This window comes from Phaseolus vulgaris, chromosome 11 (assembly GCF_000499845.2).
Source record: "Phaseolus vulgaris cultivar G19833 chromosome 11, P. vulgaris v2.0, whole genome shotgun sequence".
NCBI classification, from domain to species: Eukaryota; Viridiplantae; Streptophyta; class Magnoliopsida; order Fabales; family Fabaceae; genus Phaseolus; species Phaseolus vulgaris.
The window spans coordinates 47651113-47673582 of NC_023749.2; the positions used below are offsets into that span (position 1 = coordinate 47651113).

The 22470-nt window shown below is 33.0% G+C and overlaps 3 protein-coding genes across 4 annotated transcripts; all 3 read left to right on the top strand.

Annotated features, from left to right (window-relative positions):
- The first annotated feature begins 174 nt into the window (after positions 1 to 174).
- Positions 175 to 1727, top strand: LOC137830084 (uncharacterized). 2 transcript variants are annotated; one of them, XM_068637214.1, is made up of 2 exons: positions 175 to 1254; positions 1479 to 1727. In XM_068637214.1, the coding sequence occupies exons 1-2, from the start codon at positions 265 to 267 to the stop codon at positions 1527 to 1529; spliced, it is 1041 nt and encodes a 346-aa protein (XP_068493315.1). In that variant the 5' UTR covers positions 175 to 264; the 3' UTR covers positions 1530 to 1727. The 2 variants fall into 2 exon arrangements, with proteins under 2 accessions (XP_068493315.1, XP_068493323.1); XM_068637222.1 differs by having other exon boundaries at positions 1485 to 1727.
- A 13308-nt stretch (positions 1728 to 15035) lies between these two features.
- Positions 15036 to 16219, top strand: LOC137831474 (kunitz type trypsin inhibitor 104-like). Its single transcript, XM_068639165.1, has one exon. The coding sequence runs from the start codon at positions 15302 to 15304 to the stop codon at positions 15923 to 15925; it is 624 nt and encodes a 207-aa protein (XP_068495266.1). The 5' UTR covers positions 15036 to 15301; the 3' UTR covers positions 15926 to 16219.
- A 4992-nt stretch (positions 16220 to 21211) lies between these two features.
- On the top strand, positions 21212 to 22133 carry LOC137831485 (kunitz type trypsin inhibitor 104-like). Its single transcript, XM_068639177.1, has one exon. The coding sequence runs from the start codon at positions 21342 to 21344 to the stop codon at positions 21951 to 21953; it is 612 nt and encodes a 203-aa protein (XP_068495278.1). The 5' UTR covers positions 21212 to 21341; the 3' UTR covers positions 21954 to 22133.
- The last annotated feature ends 337 nt before the right edge of the window (positions 22134 to 22470 follow it).

A 22470-nucleotide genomic window follows, 5' to 3' on the forward strand; every position in this document is an offset into this window, starting at 1 on the left:
ATTTATAAAGCAAATCCCATGTGTTCCTGCTTTGTCAGCAAAATTAACGCTGACACAAATCAAGCCTTTAAACGCTCCGTTTCGATTCAATAGGGACATACCAAACGACTGAACCAAGCGCGGGATCTTCAATTGGTTATTTCACGAAACGACCCCGTTTGAATCTCCCGCCACTCCAATATTTTGTCCCAATTGTTTTCTCCCACCTTCCCCTTTTCACTTCCCCTCCCATTCCCAATTTCAAAACCTAAATCTCACTTTTTTATGTCCCATTTCCCATTCCCATTCTTCACTCTCTTCTCAATGTCTCATTCCAACAACCCTAAAATGCATTCCTCCACCACCTTCCTCCACGATCTTCCTCCTCTCAAGAGGCTCCGACTCATTCAACAGCAGCAAGATCAACAACCACATCAAAATCACTTTTTTCACTCTTCACCACAACCACACCAAAATCACTTTTCTGATTTACCCGCCAAAAAACGCAGAGAGTCTCGAACCCCTTCTCCACCCTCTGCTACTACCCTTCACAACTTTTCTCTTCCCGCCAAAAAACGAGTGTGGGCCCCGCACCCCCAAAGTCCCAGTTCCTCAAACGACACCGTTCCCACTTCGGAGACCACGCCCTCCTCAAACGACGCGCTTCCTCTTCCTCCTGCCTTCGATCTCAACATCGAGTACAACCCCGACCTCGGAGAATCCGAAAATGGCGGCGACGACGACGATGGGGTTTTGTGCTGTGTGTGCCAGAGCACGGACGGGGACCCTGAGGACCCGATTGTGTTCTGCGACGGGTGCGACCTCACGGTGCACGCCTCCTGCTACGGGCACCCTCTGTCGAAAGGCGTGCCCGACGGAGACTGGTTCTGCGAACGGTGTCGTGTCGGAGAAGCCGGCGAGAGCAAGGGCTGCGCGTTGTGTCCCTCGAGCGAGGGCGCGATGAAGCGCACCGCGGAGGGCGCCTGGGCGCACGTGGTGTGCGCGCTGTTCGTGCCGGAGGTGTTTTTCCAGGACCCGGAAGGGAGGGAGGGGATCGACTGCTCCATGGTGCCCAAGAAGAGGTGGTCGCAAAGGTGCTACCTTTGCGACGGTTGCGACGGTTGTGCTCTTGTGTGCTCTGAGCCGAAGTGTGGGTTGGCGTTTCATGTGACGTGCGCGCTGAAGAAGGAGCTTTGGATTGAGTACAAGGAAGGGAAGAAAGGTGGCACCATTGTTGCTGGCTTCTGCAAAACGCACACCCAAATATGGGAAAAGGTTATTTCTGCTTCATATTCATTCATTCATTCATTCTTCACTTTATTTCATAATCGAATTTTAATCTGCTTTTGATTTTTTCCTAAGTAACGTTTCAAGTTTTAACTTTCACCACTTCATTGTTCTATTCCACAGAAACATGATTTTTGTTGGTTCTGTTATATTGGTATTCTATGAACAAGATTATGTTCTTATGGTTTAACTGAAGTCCTTTTCTGACGCAGCAACAGCAATCTGGGAAGTACAAAATTGTCCCTCTTGAAGATGAAAAGTAGCAAAGAAGTCTCTCTTTTTTCCCTTTAATTAATCTTAGGAATTTCATAGTTAGTTATTTTGGAGATCATTTGAATATGTTGTAATTTTACTTTCCATAGGTTGTGTTTTTTTTTTTGTAAGTGTTCTAAATCTTCAGATAAAGATTGTTGACCTGTGTTATATTGGATTAACAATAATGGTTTAATTGTTACCAAGAATATAAGTTTTTTTTTTTTAATTATTATATAATGATTATTGTTTCTAATTGTTGGTGTCGTGGAGAGGGTGCGAAGAGAAAAACACTTATGTTTTGATGATGCAGCTGAGAGTTGTTACGTAACAAATCTTAGGATCTAATACAATTCAAGAAGTAATTCAAAAAGGAAAAAAATAAAACTGTATTTGAATATAATAGAAATTGATTTTGTGCAAGAAGTTTTAATTGTTTTTTTTTATTTTTTTTATAGAAATCTTTGATACAGCATAGCGTCAACTGTAAGTAGTTGTTCCCATGGATCATTGTTTACAAGTTTAAGAAGGCTTTCTCTTTCTGTAACCACAATTTCTTTTTGCACTCCGATCATTTTTAAGATGGTTATTTTATTTATTTAAAGTAACTTTTGGATTATTTGTTTTGAATTTTTTTCCAAAAATCGTATTTTTTTTAAATTCACGATGTATATTTTTAAATATATAATAATGTCTAGACTTGATTTTTTGGGATTGAGTTTTCTAGAACAATTTTTTTTCTCTCTTCCGTAGTGTTTTTCTTTTTTGCAATGGTGATGGTGGGGTGAAGTGGGCGAAGGGCAATTTGGTTATTTCACTTAAGTATGGGGTAAGAGAAGTAGAATAGACGTTTTTTTAGGCAACGAAGATGGTAATTTGTGATTGGAAAAAGTTGTGTTAACATTGCACACAGTGAATAACACTATTCAATAACTTTAAATTAAAAATTAAAATAAAAATAGTTAAAATATTAATTTATTTATTTGTTAAGAGTATGTTTTTATTGTAGACAGTGTTAATGTATCAGGGTCCTTTGTGATTTGCACAACAAAATACACAAACTTCAGACACATTTTTATGTTAGATTGAGATTTGAATTCTAATTTTCAAAGTTAAGCAATATGATTGTAGTCTATGGTTTAGGAGTGCCTTGATTGTTTAAGAGTGTCTAATGTTAACAAAATATCTATAGTGTCCAAAGAGTAACATGGTCATTGTCATGCTCATTTTCTTCTTTTGTTAAGATATTACTCGACATCACCTATGTTAAATTTAAAATAACTAAAATTGCACATTAACCAGAAAAACTCATTATAAATTGCTTATGAATCCATATTTTCATTGAAACTAATAAATTATATAAATCAATTATATAGGAAAACATGTCAGAATTACAAGTGTATTACTACTTTTGCCACATTGGGGCCACAAAGAACTCAATAAGCCTTAGTGAATCTACAGTAAGAGTCTAGCTTCACATTCCATGATCTCTCTCCAAGTTGCAGGATCACTTCAATTGAATTAGCAATACCATGATTTTCAAAGAAAATCCTTGGAACGTTATGCACAACACAAGTACACAAAGAGTCTAATTAGTCAAAACTAACATGTTTGCATGCCTAAAACTTTTTTCTGATTAATCCTACCACAGTATAGAGTTGTTTATCATTGATGTAGACACTGAAGTGATTCTTTGTTAGCATGCTGTTGCATTTAGGAGTTTCATAATCTAAAAGAATAAAAGCAAATCAAAAGGTGAAGAAATATGAAGAAACATTTAAAAAAGAACACTATTTAAGAAATACAAATAACCTAAAAACTTAGGAGAACTTGATTCTTGTTTGTTACTAAAACTAAAAATTCTGAATGAAATCCCCAATTTCTTAATTTTCTCAAAAACACATACATCCCCTATTTGCAAGTTATGATCTTTTGCAAAATGATTCCAACCAGAAGTAAGATTTATTTGGCCATTGACATTATTTCGATGAAAATGAACAAGCCAATGTCTGTCTTCTTCAAATTAGGGGTGGCAAAGCGTGCCAGTCCGCCCCGCGTTTGGCCCGCCCCGCAAAGTTATTGTGGGCTAGAATTCTCAACCCGCCCCGCATAAGAGCTGGCCCGTGGGTTTGCGGGCCAACCCACGTTTTTTTTTTTAAATTATTTTTTTTTTACATTTTGTTCTTAAAAAATTGTCAAATTAAACCTATATATTTGTTACTATCAAACCTAAATTTTTTTTCTTCCTTTTCAAACATCAAAACATTAAACATTAAGATAAATATCAAATATCACTATTCTTCAACTTCCAAAACATTAAAAATACCTAATTCCAAAACATTAAACATAAACATTAATTCAAAAACATTAAACATAAACATTATTGACGCGATTGTATTGTGTTACTTTCTTTGAAGTTTTATGAAAACCTAATTACGTTATCTTGTTGCTGCTAAGTGCCAATTTTTTTTATTGCGAGTTAGCGGGTCAGCCCGCCCCGCCCTGCTGCTGGCCCGCGCGGGTTGCGGGCTAATGCGGGACGGGCTAATGCGGGTTTGCGGGTTGAATAGGTCATTCTGTTGAACCAAGTGATGTTCAAGCTTTGAAGAATCCAAACCCTTTGAAGGATGTTGAAGCCTTGGCTGTGCTTGCTGTTGCTGTGCTGGTTTAGTATAGTTCTGGGGTAGTTTGAGTGTTGTAATCCACCTCTTGATCGAATCTAAAACATAAGCATTCTCAATCTTTGTGAAAGTAAAATGTTTTTCAAACTAAGTTAAAACAACCGATTGTTTTGTCGAAACAACCGATTGTTTATACTTAGATGTTTTGACAAAAAGATTGAAAACTGTTTTTCAAATGGTTGAACTGTTAAGAACCAAAACAACCGATTGATTCGAGGAAACAACCGATTGTTTGTTTTGGGACCATAACAGAAAAACTGTTTTATCATTGACTGAGCTTTAAATGATTTAACTGCTTACGCTCCAGTCATTAAATGCTTTGACCAATCTTTTAATGCAATTAAAGAGTTTGTTAAGATTTGATAACAAACTACATCTTTGAATAAATTCAGAAAAACAGATTTGAGAATTAATCTTTGACAAGTTTTTGCTAAGAGTGTTTTTGAGTTTTTCAAAGAGCTGAGATTGCTGAAAGTTTGTGATTGATCAAAGTTTGGGGAATAGGATTTTGCTTGTATTGATTTCAGATTATCTTCTGTAACAAGTGTAATCCTTGTACTCTGTAAAACAAGTTTCGTTTCTGTGTTTGCTGAGATTGGCTGTGTGTTCTTGAGGGGATCAAGATCAACAATCTTAGTGTTGGTGTGTTGGTCAAGAAGAGTGTGTGTCTTGAGGTGTTCAAGGTTATTCTCTTGGTTGTGGTGTAAGTGATCAAGTTGTGATTGCTTAATGGATTTCCTCAGGGTTTCTGAGAAGACTGGATGTAGCTCTGGGTTTGGAGTGAACCAGTATAAACATCTGTGTGCAATCTCTCTATCCCTAACTCTTTAAATTTAGTTTTGTTTGTTGTTTGCTAGTATAAACAATCGATTGTTTCTGTGAAACAACCGATTGTTTTTCTGGTACTGTTGTTTTTGATTGCTGTTTTGGCAAACTGAATTTCTTATCAATTGTTTCTTGAGATAATTTCATTCTTGTTTTAAAAGTTTGCGAAAACTCTCTTTAAACAATTCACCCCCCTCTAGTTTAAAGCCATCCTTTCTAACACATTCCGCCCCGCGATTTTTACTAGCGGGCCGCGAGTCGGCCCGCACCGCTTTTCCATCCCTACTTCAAATGTCCAAAGAGTAATATTGTCACTGCCATGCTCATTTTCTTCTTCTGTTATGATATTACCCGACATCACCTATGTTAAATTAAAAATAAATAAAATTGGACATTAACCATAAAAACTCATTATAAATTGCTTATGAATCCATATTTTCATTGAAACTAATAAATTATATAAATCAATTATATAGGAAAACATATCAGAATTACAAGTATATTACTATTTTTGCCACATTGGGGCCACAAAGAACTCAATAAACCTTAGTGAATCTACAGTAAGAGTCTAGCTTCACATTCCATGATCTCTCCCCAAGTTGCAGGATCACTTCAATTGAATTAGCAATACCATGATTTTCAAAGAAAATCCTTGGAACTTTCTGCACAACACAAGTACACAAAGAGTCTAATTAGTCACAACTAACATGTTTGCATGCCTAAAACTTTATTCTGATTAATCCTACCACGGTATAGAATTGCTTATCATTGATGTAGACACTGAAGTGATTCTCTGCTAGCATGTTGTTGCATTTAGGAGTTTCATAATCTAAAAGAATAAAAGCAAATCAAAAGGTGAAGAAATATGAAGAAACATTTAAAAAAGAACACTATTTAAGAAATAGAAATAACCTAAAAACTTAGGAGAACTTGATTCTTGTTTGTCACTAAAAATAAAAACTCTAAATGAAATCCCCAATTTCTTAATTTTCTCAAAAACACATACATCCCCTATTTGCAAGTTATGATCCTTTGCAAAATGATTCCAACCAGAAGTAAGATTTATTTGGTCACTGACATTATTCCGATGAAAATGAACAAGTCAATGTCTGTCTTCTTCAAATTAGGGGTTGCAAAGCGGGCCAGCCCGCTCCGCGTTTGACCCGCAAAAATGCGGGTCTGGTTGGCCCGCCCCGCAAAGTTATTGTGGACTAGAATTCTCAACCCGCCCCACATAATATCTGGCCCGCGGGTTTGCATGCCAACCCGTGTTCTTTTTTTTTAAATGATTTTTTTTTTTACATTTTGTTCTTAAAAAATTGTCAAATTAAACCTATATATCTGTTACTATCAAACCTAATTTTTTTTTCTTCATTTTCAAACATCAAAACATTAAACATTAAGATAAATATCAAATATCATTATTCTTCCACTTCCAAAACATTAAAAATACCTAATTCCAAAACATTAAACATAAACATAAACATTAATTCAAAAACATTAAACATAAACATTATTGACGCGATTGTATTGTGTTTCTTTCTTTGAAATTTTGTGAACCTAATTATGTTGTCTTGCTGCTGCTAAGTGCCAATTTTTTTTTTCTTCCGGGTTAGCGGGTCAGCCCACCCCGCTGCTGGCCCGTGCGGGTTGCGGGCTAATGCAGGTTAGCGGGTTGAAACGGTCAGTCCGCCCCGTTTTTTACTAGCGGGTCGCGGGCCGGCCGACCCCGCTTTGCCATTCGTACTTCAAATGTCCAAAGAGTAACATTGTCACTGCCATGCTCATTTTCTTCTTCTGTTATGATATTACCCGACATCACGTATGTTAAATTAAAAATAAATAAAATTGCACATTAACCAGAAAACTCATTATAAATTGTTTATGAATCCATATTTTCATTGAAACTAATAAATTATATAAATCAATTATATAGGAAAACATATCAGAATTACAAATGTATTACTATTTTTGCCACATTGGGACCATAAAGAACTTAATAAACCTTGACGCCATTCATCGTTTTTTTGAAAACCTTAACTATGTGTTTGGGTTAAGAATCTACCTGTAGAGACTAAACATTTAAGTAGGATACAACACTGTCATCATGGACAACCGGGAGTAGAATCAATGAGTGAAGAGTTAAATTATCAATAAACTACAAATAACATATGTTATAATATACCTACAAAGAAATAACCAAAGGCAATAAATATGAGAATGCAAGAAAATAAAATTCCAATTTTAACTGAGAACATTCACACAAAAGAACTGCAGAACAACATAGTTCTTATCCAAATTAGAATAAAAAACATAGCTGCGTTTCTCCAAGTTCTTTGAATCCAAAACACGTAACAAACCACATTTCTAATACGGAGAACAAAACTTGCCTGGACAATAACTATAGTTGTGGTGTTGGGATATATCGTTCGAATGCAAATGCTTTCTAAAGTCTTCTTCAATAGCATCTCATACTCCTTCTCCACTTTTCCTAAACCATGGAAAATAGATATTAATTTTTTGGTTTAAAATGAAAAGAAAGAGTTGAGTTTAGCATTGTTCCAACTAATTTGTCCATTCTTCGGCTTCCAAATAATTTCAACGGATGTTTTTTCAGGGTTTTCATTCTTCTTGGTTCCAACTTTGGGTCCATAAACTGCATCAAGCACTTTGGTACATGCGTGCAGCACAACCGCAACCGCAAACAAGACCAAGCACTTGGTGTGTGTGGCAACGTGTAGAACCATCTCCCTTCTTTTCTTCTTTCTCTTAAGAAACTCACCTACTAGAAGCCATTCCAAAGGCGATGACCACGTCGCAGTTGTAGTGAGGTTGGAGATCGGCACTGAAGCATCAATATCATCGTATGGCTCCAATGGTGTCTCACGTAACATGCAGTCCACACGCCGTTGGTCAGCAACGAAATTGAAGGTGAAGTTGTGGCCATTGATGGAAAACGAATCATTGGAAACCTTCTTAACAGTGGCTAAATTTCTTCACCGAAACCTTTGTTGGCTTGTTACCTTTGTTCCTTTGCACCTGAGGGTATAACATAAATTAACAAGTTAATATGGTTAAACTACAATTCTAATTAAATAACACTAAAATATGATGTTTTATCTAGACAAAAAAAAGCACTGACTCACTTGAAATTATAACCGGTTCCTGGCTGCAGATGCCCCATACCATTAATGTACATAGTTTCAAGATTAATGTACATATTTAAAAAATCCAAGTTCCCTCCCAGATATAATAAATACAAACCAACATAAGTAACTAATAATGTTTCTTTTGATATAAGAATTATAAGTTTTGAGATGTCAACCCCAATCATAAAGTATTACACGAGTAAATAATTTACTCTCAATTCAAAGAATAGTAATACCACTTACCCATGTGATAGTTGTTATCCTAGTAAATTCATCCAGAGAACCAGCCCTCTCTACCAGAATTTCAGCCATGCGACCATAATCTACAGACTTCAAAAGTATCATTGCTCAGAGTTAGAAAATGATAAATGAACAAAAAACTTTTCTTTTTGTGTCAAAGTAGTAGTTGAAAGATGGATTATAAGAAAGATATAAAAGTGGATGATGGCTGCAATAAATTTTACGTATACAGAAAATTGTTTCAATTTTCTTCTTTAAATATGTACATTACTTCAATCAATGAGTTGTAACTTTTGATCTCTTCTTGGCCTCGCTATAAAGCACTACCCCATGATTGTAATTTCAAACCCCACCATTCAACTTTGTTGGACTAACAATCTGCAATTTCAAATGCAAACACATTAACGCGTAAAACTTTTTCTCAAAAAATAGAATACTAATTTCTGAAAAGATACGCTACCTGATAAGCTAACTTGGTTCGAGTCAAATCAAGTGGATAAGTAAAAAGTATAGTTGTCCCTCCAGAGAGTGAGTCTCCACCCTTCAATCTACATTCTATCATAAAATCATTCCAACCCTTAGTGAATCTACAGTAAGAGTCTAGCTTCACATTCCATGATCGCTCCCCAAGTTGCAGGATCACTTCAGTTGAATTAGCAATACCATGATTTTCAAAGAAAATCCTTGGAACTTTCTGCACAACACAAGTACACAAAGAGTCTAATTAGTCACAACTAACATGTTTGCATACCTAAAACTTTATTCTGATTAATCCTACCACGATATAGAGTTGCTTATCATTGATGTAGACACTGAAGTGATTCTCTGCTAGCATGTTGTTGCATTTAGGAGTTTCATAATCTAAAAGAATAAAAGCAAATCAAAAGGTGAAGAAATATGAAGAAACATTTAAAAAAGAACACTATTTAAGAAATACAAATAACCTAAAAACTTAGGAGAACTTGATTCTTGTTTTGTCACTAAAAATAAAAACTCTAAATGAAATCCCCAATTTCTTAATTTTCTCAAAAACACATACATCCCCTATTTGCAAGTTATGATCCTTTGCAAAATGATTCCAACCAGAAGTGAGATTTATTTGGCCACTGACATTATTCCGATGAAAATGAACAAGCCAATGTTTGTCCTTGTCGGGACAGAGCGAAATTGGAGTTAGATAGAAGGCATTGGAAACTGATAACTCAAAAACCCTAATAGGAGAAACCAACCTTGACGTCGGAATCGGAGGACGCGGGGAGTGAATTGTCAGTTAGGGCATCAGTAGCGGTGGCGAGCTTGCACTTTAGAGTGTTGGAATAGGGTGGTCTCGGGGGCAAGGGGCTCTTGAACTTAGCCAGGAAAGGGACGATGAGATTAGGATCAGAGGGAAAGCTTGCGAGAGGGGCGCGGTTTAGGCGGAGCTAAGAGAGGGGGTTGGAAAATTTTGGAGGATGGAAGAGAGAATAGAATTTTGGAAAATCAAAATTTTGAGTAAGTGTGGGAAATGAAATTTTATTGGAGGGAAATAAAGTATATATGATGGAGGGAAATTTGTGGTATTTTGAAGGAGAATTGTGACAGTTATTAAGATGTCATATTATACGGATAATTGTGACGATTTTTAATAACCGCCATATTAAAACCGCCACCGTTTACAAATTTTTTTTATAGTGATTAATCAAAGAAACTAAACTCATATCTCCAATTGAAAACCATAATTTTGTTAGAAAAACATAAACACAATCCTGAAAATCACTAACAAGCAATACATGTATTTTTCTTATGTTAACAAAATTATAAACAACAACATAAACTAAACAAAAATAGAAACAACAAACATAAAAACAGAAACAAGAAATTAAAAGTAAAAATAGAAAAAAAACAATAAATAGAAAAAAAACAATAAATACATAAACAAACAATTAAAAACAGAAAAAAAGAAAATAAAGGAAGATAAAATATGATAAAGTTAAACAATCTTGAGAAATAGTTATGTTGAAGAGATGTGAATAAAGAGATTGACATAGCACATAGAAGAAGAGTGACTTGGGGAACACTGAGAACATTATTTAAAGAATGATGGTGGTGCCCCTCTAAAGCACTTAAGCAACTTTTAATGCAAAATTAATGTTATTGGAAGTTTATATTTTTTGAAATTCAAACAATTATGTACTCATTATAAATAGGATATGATAAACACTTTGTAAATCAAATTTATGAAAATCACTTCTATTAAAACATCCTATGCTACGAAAATTAAAGGAATTTGATGCTTCACTTTATTTCTTAAATCTTTTATTCATTTTTTAAGGCTTTTTTCTTTCCCTTTATTTTATTATATTTATTTTTTAACACTTTCTTGATAAACTTTTAACATGACAAAATGTGTTGGAAACCAAATCATTCACTTCAGTGTAATAATTATTTGATTTTTTTATCACAAAATATAATTATTTGCTTAATTTCATTCTTATAATTTTTTTTAAAAATAATAAATCCTAAATAAACTGTCTGCTGTTCATGTAAAAGACTATGTAAAAGATTTAAAAAAAATGTCATAATAATTTGGTTTGATGTCACATCACTCTCTCCTTGAGATGCCTTCAAGTATACTCTATTGAAATTTCTGAAATCTATCTTTTAGAAAATGTTAATTAATTAGTATGGATTATTCAATATTTTGTGCTAAGATTTGCTACCACTTAAAAATATTCAAGAGGACTCATCACTTTGAAAAATTTCAATGGAAGTCTTTAATAATGAAGTAGTTTTCTTTTTTTAATTTTCATAGTTGACTTGGGTTTTCGTATTAAACTTAAACGTTTTGAACAAGCATACTACTTTTTGGATCATATGTTATGTCCTTTTAAAGATGGGAAAAAAATTCATATCTCCATTTTCAACTTTATAACCTCATCAAATTTGTGGTTTAATATATAAATTTGTTTAACATAAGCTCAAAATTAAAACTTTGACCTAGTCTTTGTAATGGATAGATACAACCTTGCATTGGATTTCTAGTTTAGGCTGTGTGAGGAAAGGTTCTTCCAATGTTCCATTGGTTTTATAAGGTAAACGTAACTTACCCTAGAAAATGTATCACAGAAAATAATTAAAATTTTAACACTATTAAAGAAAAGGGTTATGTTCTTCTAGTAGGTGAGATAAAAGTCTAGTCAAAAGATAGAAAATGTACATATAACTCCCAAACAATGATACATTTTTCCTTTGCATCAGTCAGCCAAAATTAAAACAATAAGTAATAGCATTAATTATTATAAGAAATATTTGGACTACTACTTTTTATTATTTACATCAAATAGCAATAACACTTTTACTTTTTACTTTACTTACAAATAATCTATTGGCATAAACGACTTTATATATATATATATATATATATATATATATCACGTACGTGTGAGTGTAATTTTATTATCTATTATAACTTAACATATAATTTTATTGTTATTTATGTTATGAAGCATGAGTAAACCAATAAAATGTGATAATTTAGAATTGTTTTGTTCAAATAAAAGAAAAAAATGTTAGTCTTGTGAGTGAACCAAACCTAGACACAAGAAGGAGGAAGTGGTCACTAACACAATGATAGCATCAATTTAGTGTGCATAAATAATGAGCTGGAAGTTAATTATTTTGCGTCGGCTTGTAGCTAATAAAATTACGAGGGTTAAGTCCTAGCTAACTTAAACATAAAAACTAGTAGCGAGGGTCAAGTTCTAGCTAACTTAAACTTAGAACCTAATAGTCTAGTCCATGTTAAACCCTACCAAACTCACAAAATTAGTGAGGGTCTAGTCCTAGCTTACACCTACCAACATGAGATGATCTGACCATGCTAAACCCTTCCAAACTCACAAAATTTGTAAGGTTCAAGCCCTAACTTTTCTTCCCTTAAAGCTAACATTGGCCTGACTCTAGTTTTTCCTTTTTAAGTGTTTCACATTACGTTGTCTAAGCCTTAGCTTCTCCAACCTTTAAGGTAGTGTCAACCTGACCCTAAATTCCCCTTCACATGTTGTATGTTGTCCAATTAGAGTCATCCTACTCGACCAAATTTTTTTACTCTCTCACTCTTATTGCTTTAGTAACTTTCTTTAGCTTTTTTGTTCATGTGAATTGTTTGTTACCATTATTTCTATACTTCATTCAATAACTTTATATTGTCTTTCAAACTCTAGTTATTTTTATGTTTTTGCTTATTATTTTGACATTTTGTTACAATGATAGAGGGTTACCATTCTAATTTAGTTTATATCTTTAGTTGTTTGGTTAACATTGGTAGATCTAATTTTTTGGAAATCTCTGTTCATTTAAGCATGACCATTTGACCACTTGAAGGGATATAGGCTTAAGAAATGAAGTCACTTAAGAAAAATAACTTAAATGTCTACACTTGCTTAAACAACTGTCTCTTAATGCGTGTTGTGTTTTGCTTAAACGTGATGTGCTTTAAGCAAACATAGACTTGCTTGATCAATCTCGCTTAAACAAGTGTCAATTCAGGTGAGTGAGATTTCACTTAAGCACCTCTTGTTATTTTAATCTAAATCTTATAATTTTTTAAAATATAGTAATGCATTGACTTTTTAACATTAATATTAGTTTTTAACATATGACAAGAACAAAGATTATTAAAGGATTTATCAACTTTGTCAATGTTGCTAAAAGAAAATGAATTTCTTTGAGAGGGAACTCCATGATAAGTGGTAATGGTCAGGATAATGAAAACCTTCCCATTGATGGACACATCTTTCACTCTTCGCATTACCAAGTTCATTACGAAAATAAAAAATAAAAAATAGGAAGTTCATACTGTAGAGGAAGGTGAAACTCTAGGAAGGTAAATATGAGTGGTTCACCTCAAAATTGGAGGGGAGAAAATGAAATAAGATAGGAAAGCCTGACACCCCTTTTAGTGAGAGCTTGGTGAGAGAATCTTGTGATAACATATACCATGAGAGGGTGATAAAGGAAGATAGAGAGTTTGAGTCACTACTTTGAACAAGCTTTGTCTGTGAAGTTATATCTAGTATGATGCATTGGACATAAATGCATATTTGGAGACTACATATCCAAGTTGTATATTAAAGTATGATGAATGACTTCACCATCCTTGTCCCATTTAGACCCTAAAGAAGACATTATGCGTGAGGGGTCATGATTTTGGATACGGAGGATGGGAGAATGTCATTCCATTGCATATTTAGAGACCATTTTAATAATCTTTCAAAAATTTGGATGAGTTTCATCCTTATCAACTTTGGTCCTACCTTTCACAGTTTTAACATTATCACTAAGATTGCAAAGTTCATCTATGCAACTTAGGACACCTTCTCCATCAACATTAAGAACTTCATCTCTCATTGAATATAGGAGTTTGTACTGGCCTCACAAGAACTTTAGGGATTTCTGACCCTCATCACTCTGTTGTGTAATTTTATGTTTTCAAGTGAATCCACCATATGGCAAGCCCTATGGTCAACACTATTTTATAAAGCGTTTATTATGTACATTTTGTGAATGAGATAGATTAACCCTAGCCACAAGCTAGAAGCTTCCTTCAACCACCACCACCACAAGACATGAATATATTATAGTTGAAATTGCAACAAATTAAAGGGTCATCACCATGCTCATGGACATAATGCAAGGACTTTCTTTTCACATGTCCACTGGTGTTCCCAAGCCATTTCAATGTCTTACATACGAGGACTACGTTGCTCATGTTGCATGGCCAACCCGCTTTGGGTACCAAGATTGAAGTTGTGTCACTCATGCACAACTTTAGTTAATTATCAAAGTTGTGCAAATGCCACACAATTTCAACATAGGTTGTACAAAAAATTGTGTATTATGCACACAACTTCTTCTTCGTTAACAAACTCGTTTGTCATAGTCACGAGTTCTCATTTAAAATGGGTTTTATCCCCACGACTTAACCCAAATTGATAAAATAAAATAAAATAGTCCAAATTAGTAATAATGATTTTAAATTTTCCCATTTTTTTACTTTAGTTTTAGTTTGTGTCGGGTAAGTTTTGTTGTAAATGGATTGAAACAGTTAATATATATATATATATATATATATATATTTAAGTTTGTTTCATGTAATTCGTACCTCAAGTGAGACAAATGCATCAATGTTTTTAACCTTTTATTGTGTAAACTGAATTTTGACTAAATATTTTAATTCATGATTTTAATAGTATCATATATTATTTTATTTTTATAGTATATTCCTTTATTTACTTTGTGATAAATAATAAATCATTATTTTTAATTTTAAGTTTTTGTAACTGTTACACCTCCATCTGAAAACCTTGTTCTTAATAAGATATTCAAATTTGAGATCAAAAATTACAAAAGACTTTCTAGATTCTTTTTCAGTACTTTTATAATTTATACCAATCAACTTGCATGTACACAAATCCATAATTATATGGGTGAGTTAGATCTAGTAATTTGAGAAGATTAATATATCAGCACCATATACTAAGAAAAAAGTTTTGAAATAAAATAAAATATACATTAAACCACAAGTATCCTAGTTTTACAAAACATATTGAAATTCCACAAAACAAAATTTCCATTTGGCGGTGTAATGAAATTCCACAAAATATATAGAAATCAAAGCTTGATCATGGAAATTTATGTAACTCATCCCAGATTCAACCTTTGTCTTGCTACGTATCACATCCTTAAGGTACAAGCAACGTGTTGGATAAATCATGTTCCACTTTTATTCCAACAACCCTCTATACCATATCCTATAAATACCTTCCTCTTGCAACCTTAAAAACCACGCACACCATTGCAAAACCACACAAACCTTAAACCACACTATTCTGAGACCAAAGTGTCACCATGTCGATGAAGCTGTTCGCTTCCCTCTCTCTCGCGTTGTGGCTTTTGGCGGCCACACCAACGCTCTCCCAATCCAACAACCGCTATGTGATGGACACACACGGTGACCCTCTTGAAAGCGACGAGGAGTACTTCATCAGGCCAGCCATAACAGACAACGGAGGACGTTTCACCTTGATCAACAGGAACCAGTCGTGCCCTTTGCATGTTGGTCTTGAAAACACTGACTTGCCACAGGGGTACCCTGTGAGATTCACCCCTTTTGCCCGAGAGGAAGATGACGATGAAGTGAGGGTGGATAGGGACTTGAAAGTGGAGTTCGTTGAAGTTTCATCGACGTGTGTGCAGTCCACTGCATGGAAGTTGGGTGAGAATGACACGAGCATTGGAAGAAGGGTTATCATCACTGGTCTTGATGACGGAACACACAGTGCTGGAAACTATTTCAGAATCGAGGAAACACAGAACGTGAGCATCTATAACATCAGATGGTGCCCTACAGAAGTTTGCCCCACTTGCAGATTCATCTGTGGAACTGGTGGGATTGTGCGTGAGAATGGAACCATTTTGTTTGCCTTGGATGGTTCTGCTCTCCCTGTAGTGTTCCAGAAAAAGGATGATTAAGTTTGAAGATTAAACAATATGGTGGAGCTATCATCCATTTTTATATATATTGTATGAAATAAAGATACATTTATTCAGTATTCTGATCTTCTTGATCTGCAAAATAAAAACTCCAACTTGTTATGTTAGGAGTATGTAATTCATACACTTTTTTATTTTCTTTTCATTCTTACCCTATTTTTCTTTAAGTTATCTTTTCACTCTCATTGTATAATTTACTATGTGTTTAAATAATTTGTTGTACCCTCATAAATTTGTTTATGTTAAATATGTGAATTTAGTTAAGAGATTCAATTTTTTTTTCTAATATCAATTAAGTAATTATGTGTTATTGTGTTTGTAAATATATGAGATTGAAATTAAAAATTGTATTCAAATAAAAGAATTACTTTCAAAATTAAATTAATTAGATATTGGGATTAAAAACTAAAAAATATTGGAGATACCAGTATTTTAATAAAAAATATGAAATTTATTTTACTCTCTTTTCTTTCCACCCATATGTTAACTAATGGAGTCCGATAGTAGTTTTTCTTTACCAAATTGTTATTGCACTTTTAAAATCAGTTATTGTTAAAACCTTTTGTAAAATCTTACTTTTGCACATTTTATTGTAATATAATAAGAATATTCGGTGTATTTCTCTTTTTTTTTGGAGGTCTAATGTTATTTTTATTTTTATTTTTCTCTTTGGTGCAGGAGATTTATGCTTGTAAAAGGTGTAAAAATTGTATGCACTTGTAGAGAAAATATATATAAAATATATTATAATTTATGTAATGCAGTTGCAAGATCTACACGTTTCAGATTTAAGTTTCTGTGTTGGTGAGTTAGATGACAGTCTCAGGTTTTGAATATTGTAAGTCCATGATGTTATGTTTTGAATCTTTTTAGTTTGAAATTTTATTTTCAGGTGACGTACGTATTTAAAAAGGATTGGAAGGGCAATTAACGAAGAAGAAGAAAAGTAACAAAATTACAGCAATTGGCATATAAAGGAACTACTCCTAGATAGCAATACAAGTGGCAAACATTCATCACTTTTCAACCAAATAAATTACAATATACGACGGTTTGCAACGTTGAAATATTATAAAATATAAAAGTCTTGAACAGTATTACTACAAGAATATTAAATATAGTGGTCGGAAAATAGACTCAACAAAAAAAATAAAATAATATATATATATATATATACATATATATTTACCAGACACCAGACAAGTCAAATGATATTTACAAAATAATAAATAAAACAATGGCATTGAATAGGTTAAAGACATACTTCGGGACACATGTCCATGATATTAGGAAATCATTACGCACATTCTGAGACCACTACACACGTTTGAGTGAACTAATTACCTAACCCAAACAAATGAGGGCAGGTCAACCTATATAAGATTTCGAAAGGGAAAAAATGTACGTTTTTCATATCCTGAGATGACAAACTATAATACTATAATACTGACTTGAGCGTCAGAGTGCAATTGTAGGTACCCGATTGATAGAGCACACACGTAGCGAGAGGAAAAACTTCAAAGAATTAGGAGACTACCAGCACGACAACGAATTGTGTACCAGTAGATAAATATTACCTAGACCCATCATTCATATATATATATATACCTTGTGTAATAGTGATTGTTACTGTAATAATGAGAAGGTTAAATTTTATAACAAGTATAAAAAGTTATGCAAGGATTAAAACATCTAGTTTATTCCTACACATAGAGCAAAACTTGGAATGATTTTCTTTAGAAGATTTAAAACAATAATAACTTTAAAGAAGGAATGAATACCTATTTTTGTTTACAAATGAAGGGAATATTGAGATAACATATATGAAATAACAATTGTCACCAAATGGAGGGCAAAGCTAAGCTAAGGGGGTAGGGACCTAGATGAAAAATCTACTGTAAATCCGACAAATAAAAAAACATATCAAGAATAGAAAGTAAAAAAAATAAAATAATGGTTAGAGGATGAAACCTTTCATACTTGAAATGTTTATAGTACATGTATATATAGAGAACAAGAAAAAAGGAATTGTTTTAGAAAAATGTTTCATGAACAAAACTAAATTATAATTTGACTAATCTAATATATCATTTAAATGCTAAACATAATAGTGTGGTTACCACGGTCCTCTCACAGACTTCATAAAACTTTTCCTACAAACCCTTAACCTCCTCTTCCATAATTACTCTATTGTTATTAATGATGTAAACACCTTTTGGCCAACTTCTTATAAATAAGACAAGTTTTCTATAAATTAGGTTTATAAAATATATAGTCACTGACTGAAATTTTTAGTGTTTTTTTTTCTTAATTTTTAAAGCATCTTAACTTATTAAATAAATAGCCAAAAAGTGAGTTTTTTAAAAAAAACACTTGTAGGAACTTCTATACTACTTATGTATATATTTTGTTAATCAAAAAAGAAAACCCTTAAAAGATATCTATGTTTAAAAGATTATCTCTATGTAATGAAAAAAAAATCATGCCTAATTAGTAAAAAGTCATTTTAACTTATACAAAAAATAATTTAAACTATGTTTAGTTTATACCAAAGTTTATTATTATTAAATATAGGACTTACATCGATCCTTTTTTTTTCTTTTTTTTTTCCCTTAATCTCTTCTCTTTTTTTCCTTCCTTATTTTGATTTTTTTTTTCTTTTGAATAATCTCGTTAGTTATTAGGCTCAGACACTTCTTAAATGGTGTATCCGTGTTGGACACACGTATCCGTGTCGACATCCGTACGACATTCGTAGGATACTTATCGGTGAAGTGTTCAATTCAAAGAAATATTTATTGGATTTTTGAAAATTCTAACATGGTTCTAACACAATTTTAAAAGGTATAAATACAATAACTTTCTAAAAACTCAAATTTATTGTATAAATTTTTATTATGATTATAAAAATAAGAACAAATTCTTTTGAACCAGTCATGAAAAATATCTTCCTGCTCCCAAAAGAATCTGGAACATACTTTTGCATATAAATATTTATTTTCAATTTATATAATTCAAAATTAAATAATATATAGATCCATGTCCATGTATCCTATATTTTATAGATTAAAGGTATCTTTGTGTCCGTATTCGTGTTGTGTCAGCTACATAGGTTACCAAGAACTTATAATGATAAGTAATGCTTGCAATTATTTACATAAAGTTTTATTTATAATCTATAGAAAAACATAAGAAGAATTTTGACACAAAATTAACAGAATCAAGTCGTCTTTTACAGCAATATTTTAGTAATAAATAGCAATCTTGCTTCCAGAACTATTCCTCTGGATCTGGCCGTCAAGATGGAACAGTAATCTAATAACAAAATTTCAAATTTTGATGGCATTGATGGGTGGAGGAAAAAAGTTACTCAAACTTTATTTATTCAAAAAATCAAAGCTTTATCCTTTAAAGTAGGTAACTCACCCCACATGCAACATTTGTAGCGATACCAAGTAATGTCCCATTAGATATGGCATGTTGGACTTTTATTCATCAACCTACTTTTCCAATTTAAGCACAAATGAAAGTCAACTTTAAAATTATTATAATTTAAAGTTATCAAAATAAAATATATTTGTTATTGTTAGATATATTTTTCACTTTTTTTTATAAATCATACATATTGATTTAATGATTTTTTTCTTTCTATTAATATATAATATCAGATATATAATATATATTATTAGAGTTATTTAAAATTTATCTTAATAAATATTTAAATCCCAAATATTTAAATCTATTGTGGGATTTGTTATTGGTCTCTTTCCATATTTATACTGATGTTAACGTGAATGTTTAATGTATATATTCAACACCAAATATATATGGAAGATCTTATTTTTAATACAAATCAAATCAATTTAAGATAGATACCATCTTATAAAGTCAATTTTAAAAAATTAAATTAAACTTAATAAAAATATCTTTTTATCAACAATCAAGAATATATATAAAAAAAAAATCATTTAAAAAATATTTAATTTTTATACATAAAAATATAGCAAACCGCATAACACCATTTTTAAAAATTAAGAAACAAAGCATCTTCTAACCTGACAAAAACTAGGGATTTTGATCATGATGAAGTTATTTTTTTTTGCTTTTTACCAAAATGGGATCCGTTTAAAAAAAATTACAAATTTAGGCAAGTCGTGCCAATTCGGCACGACTTCATATGCACAAATTGTCCCAATTAGACACGACTCTACCATGTCATACTGAAGTCGTGCCAACTTGGCATGACTTATGCCATGTCATCTGAAGTCGTGACAAGTTGGCACAACTTCTGCCACGTCATATTTATTTATTTTTTTTAAATTTTATTGTTTATATATTGGGTATTAAGTTATGTAATGTTAAAAATTAATTTGATACATAATTTTCTAAGAGTGTTAGTTTTAAGGAACAAAAAATTGGATAATCGTGTATGGATCATGTTTGGATAATCAGCTTATTCAAACTTTGAGTCATTAACTCCTGAGGACATTGCCGCGGGACATGGTTTCCCACTAGCCAAAAAGTATATTTTGATATTTAATGTCCCATGTATGAAATTTTTTTGATATTTTGATATTTAATGGTGTCGGACATGATCCATAGATGATTATCCAATTTTTTGTTCCTTAAAACTAACACTCTTAGAAAGTTATGTATCAAATTAATTTTTAACATTATATAACTTACTACCCAATATATAAATAATAAAATTTAAAAAAAAAAAAAATATGACGTGGCAAAAGTCGTGCCAAGTTGACACAACTTCAGTATGACATGACAGAAGTCGTGCCAAATTGGCATGACTTCAGTATGACAGGGCAGAAGTCGTGCCACGACTTCAGTATGACATGTCAGAAGTCGTGCCAAGTTGGCACGACTTCAGTATGACATGGCAAAGTCGTGTCAAATTGGAACGATTTGTGCACATGAAGTCGTGCCGACACAACTTGTCTAAATTTGTAATTTTTTTTTAAACAGACCCTATTTTAGTAAAAATAAAAAAAAATAACCCATCATGGTAAAGCCCCCCGAAAAACTACCTCTAACATCATACTAAAATCATACTAAAGCAAATATAAAACCAAAAGGCTGAGAAATCCTTTAAATTTTTTTTTAAAGCATTCATCATCTAAATTAACATTAATGAGATTATAAAAAATCAACATATTACTTTTCAACCCAAAATCTTAAAGGTAATATATTTATGGATTTATCATTGTTCATCTAAGTCATCATTGACCAACTCGGCATTTCAAACTCATGTTAACTCCAAACACACCAAGAAATCATATCATACATATCCTACAAATAGCTTCCTCCCGCAGCCCAAAAAGCCACACATTATACAAAATCCACAGACCTTAAAAACATCGTGTGACAGACAAAAAAGTTAACCATGTCGATGAAGGTGCCTGCTTCCCTAGTCCTCGCGGTGTGGTTTTTCATGGCCAAGCAAACACTAGCCCAGTACGTGATCGACACAAATGGCGAACCCGTGGATAACGACGAAGAATATTACATCAAACCCGCCATAACAGAGAACGGAGGGCGTTTCACCTTGATCAACAGAAACGACTCGTGCCCTTTGTACGTTGGTCTTGAAGACACGGACTCTGCACAAGGTTTTCCAGTGAAGTTCACTCATTTTGCGAACAACATTCAGGACGAGGATATAGGGGTGAACAGGGACTTGAAAGTGGAGTTCGTGGAAGTTTCATCGACGTGTGTGCAGACCACGGAATGGAGGGTGGGCGAGAACGATACAGGGAGTGGAAGGAGGCTCATCATCAGTGGGGAAGATGATAGTGCAGGGTTGTACGGTAACTATTTCAGAATTGTGGAAACGGAAAGTGCAGGAATCTATAACTTCCAGTGGTGCCCTATGGAGCTTTGCTCCAGTTGTGGATTCGTTTGTGGCAACGCTGGAATTCTGCGTGAGAATGGAAAGATTTTGTTTGCTTTGGATGGCGCTTCACTCCCCGTTGTGTTTCAGAAAAAAGATGATTGATTCGTTTGATGCCCCGAAAAATTGAAGATTCTGTTGTTGTTGGCTATGCATGCAGTTGCTGTTAGCTTTGTAAATAGCAAATGATATACGATGGAGCTGTCAAACAATATACGTGTATTTTGTATTCTGTGATTTATAGAATAAAAAAGGTCCTATTTGTTATGTTATCAGAAGAAAAATGTTAGCAGCATATAGCATATGGAAAGAAAAACATCCCTTAAACATGTTCAACAAAACAAAACAACAAATGGAAGAGAAGGGTCTTCTAAATTTAGTAGCAAAAATATTGATTGCTAATTAGATACCAATTTAGAAACTATTTAACCATAATAGAAAATAATAGAAACTAATTTAGAAATCTAATTTCTTTTTAGTTTCTAAAATGGTCTCTAATTTAGTTACTATTACAACTAATTATTTTGGTTTCTACAAATTGGTTTCTATTTCATGATTTTCTTGTATTATATTCTGCTACCCTAAACCCATAGAGAAGTAATAAACTCATTTTTTTTATCAG

What these genes read in the sequence shown, in the direction of transcription:
- LOC137831485 (XM_068639177.1), top strand. Translation starts at nt 21,342, where the DNA reads ATGTCGATGAAGGTGCCTGCTTCCCTAGTCCTCGCGGTGTGGTTTTTC.
- LOC137830084 (XM_068637214.1), top strand. Translation starts at nt 265, where the DNA reads ATGTCCCATTTCCCATTCCCATTCTTCACTCTCTTCTCAATGTCTCAT. An exon ending in ACACCCAAATATGGGAAAAG is followed by an intron (nt 1,255 to 1,478) that starts GTTATTTCTGCT and finishes TTTCTGACGCAG; the next exon opens with CAACAGCAATCTGGGAAGTA.
- LOC137831474 (XM_068639165.1), top strand. Translation starts at nt 15,302, where the DNA reads ATGTCGATGAAGCTGTTCGCTTCCCTCTCTCTCGCGTTGTGGCTTTTG.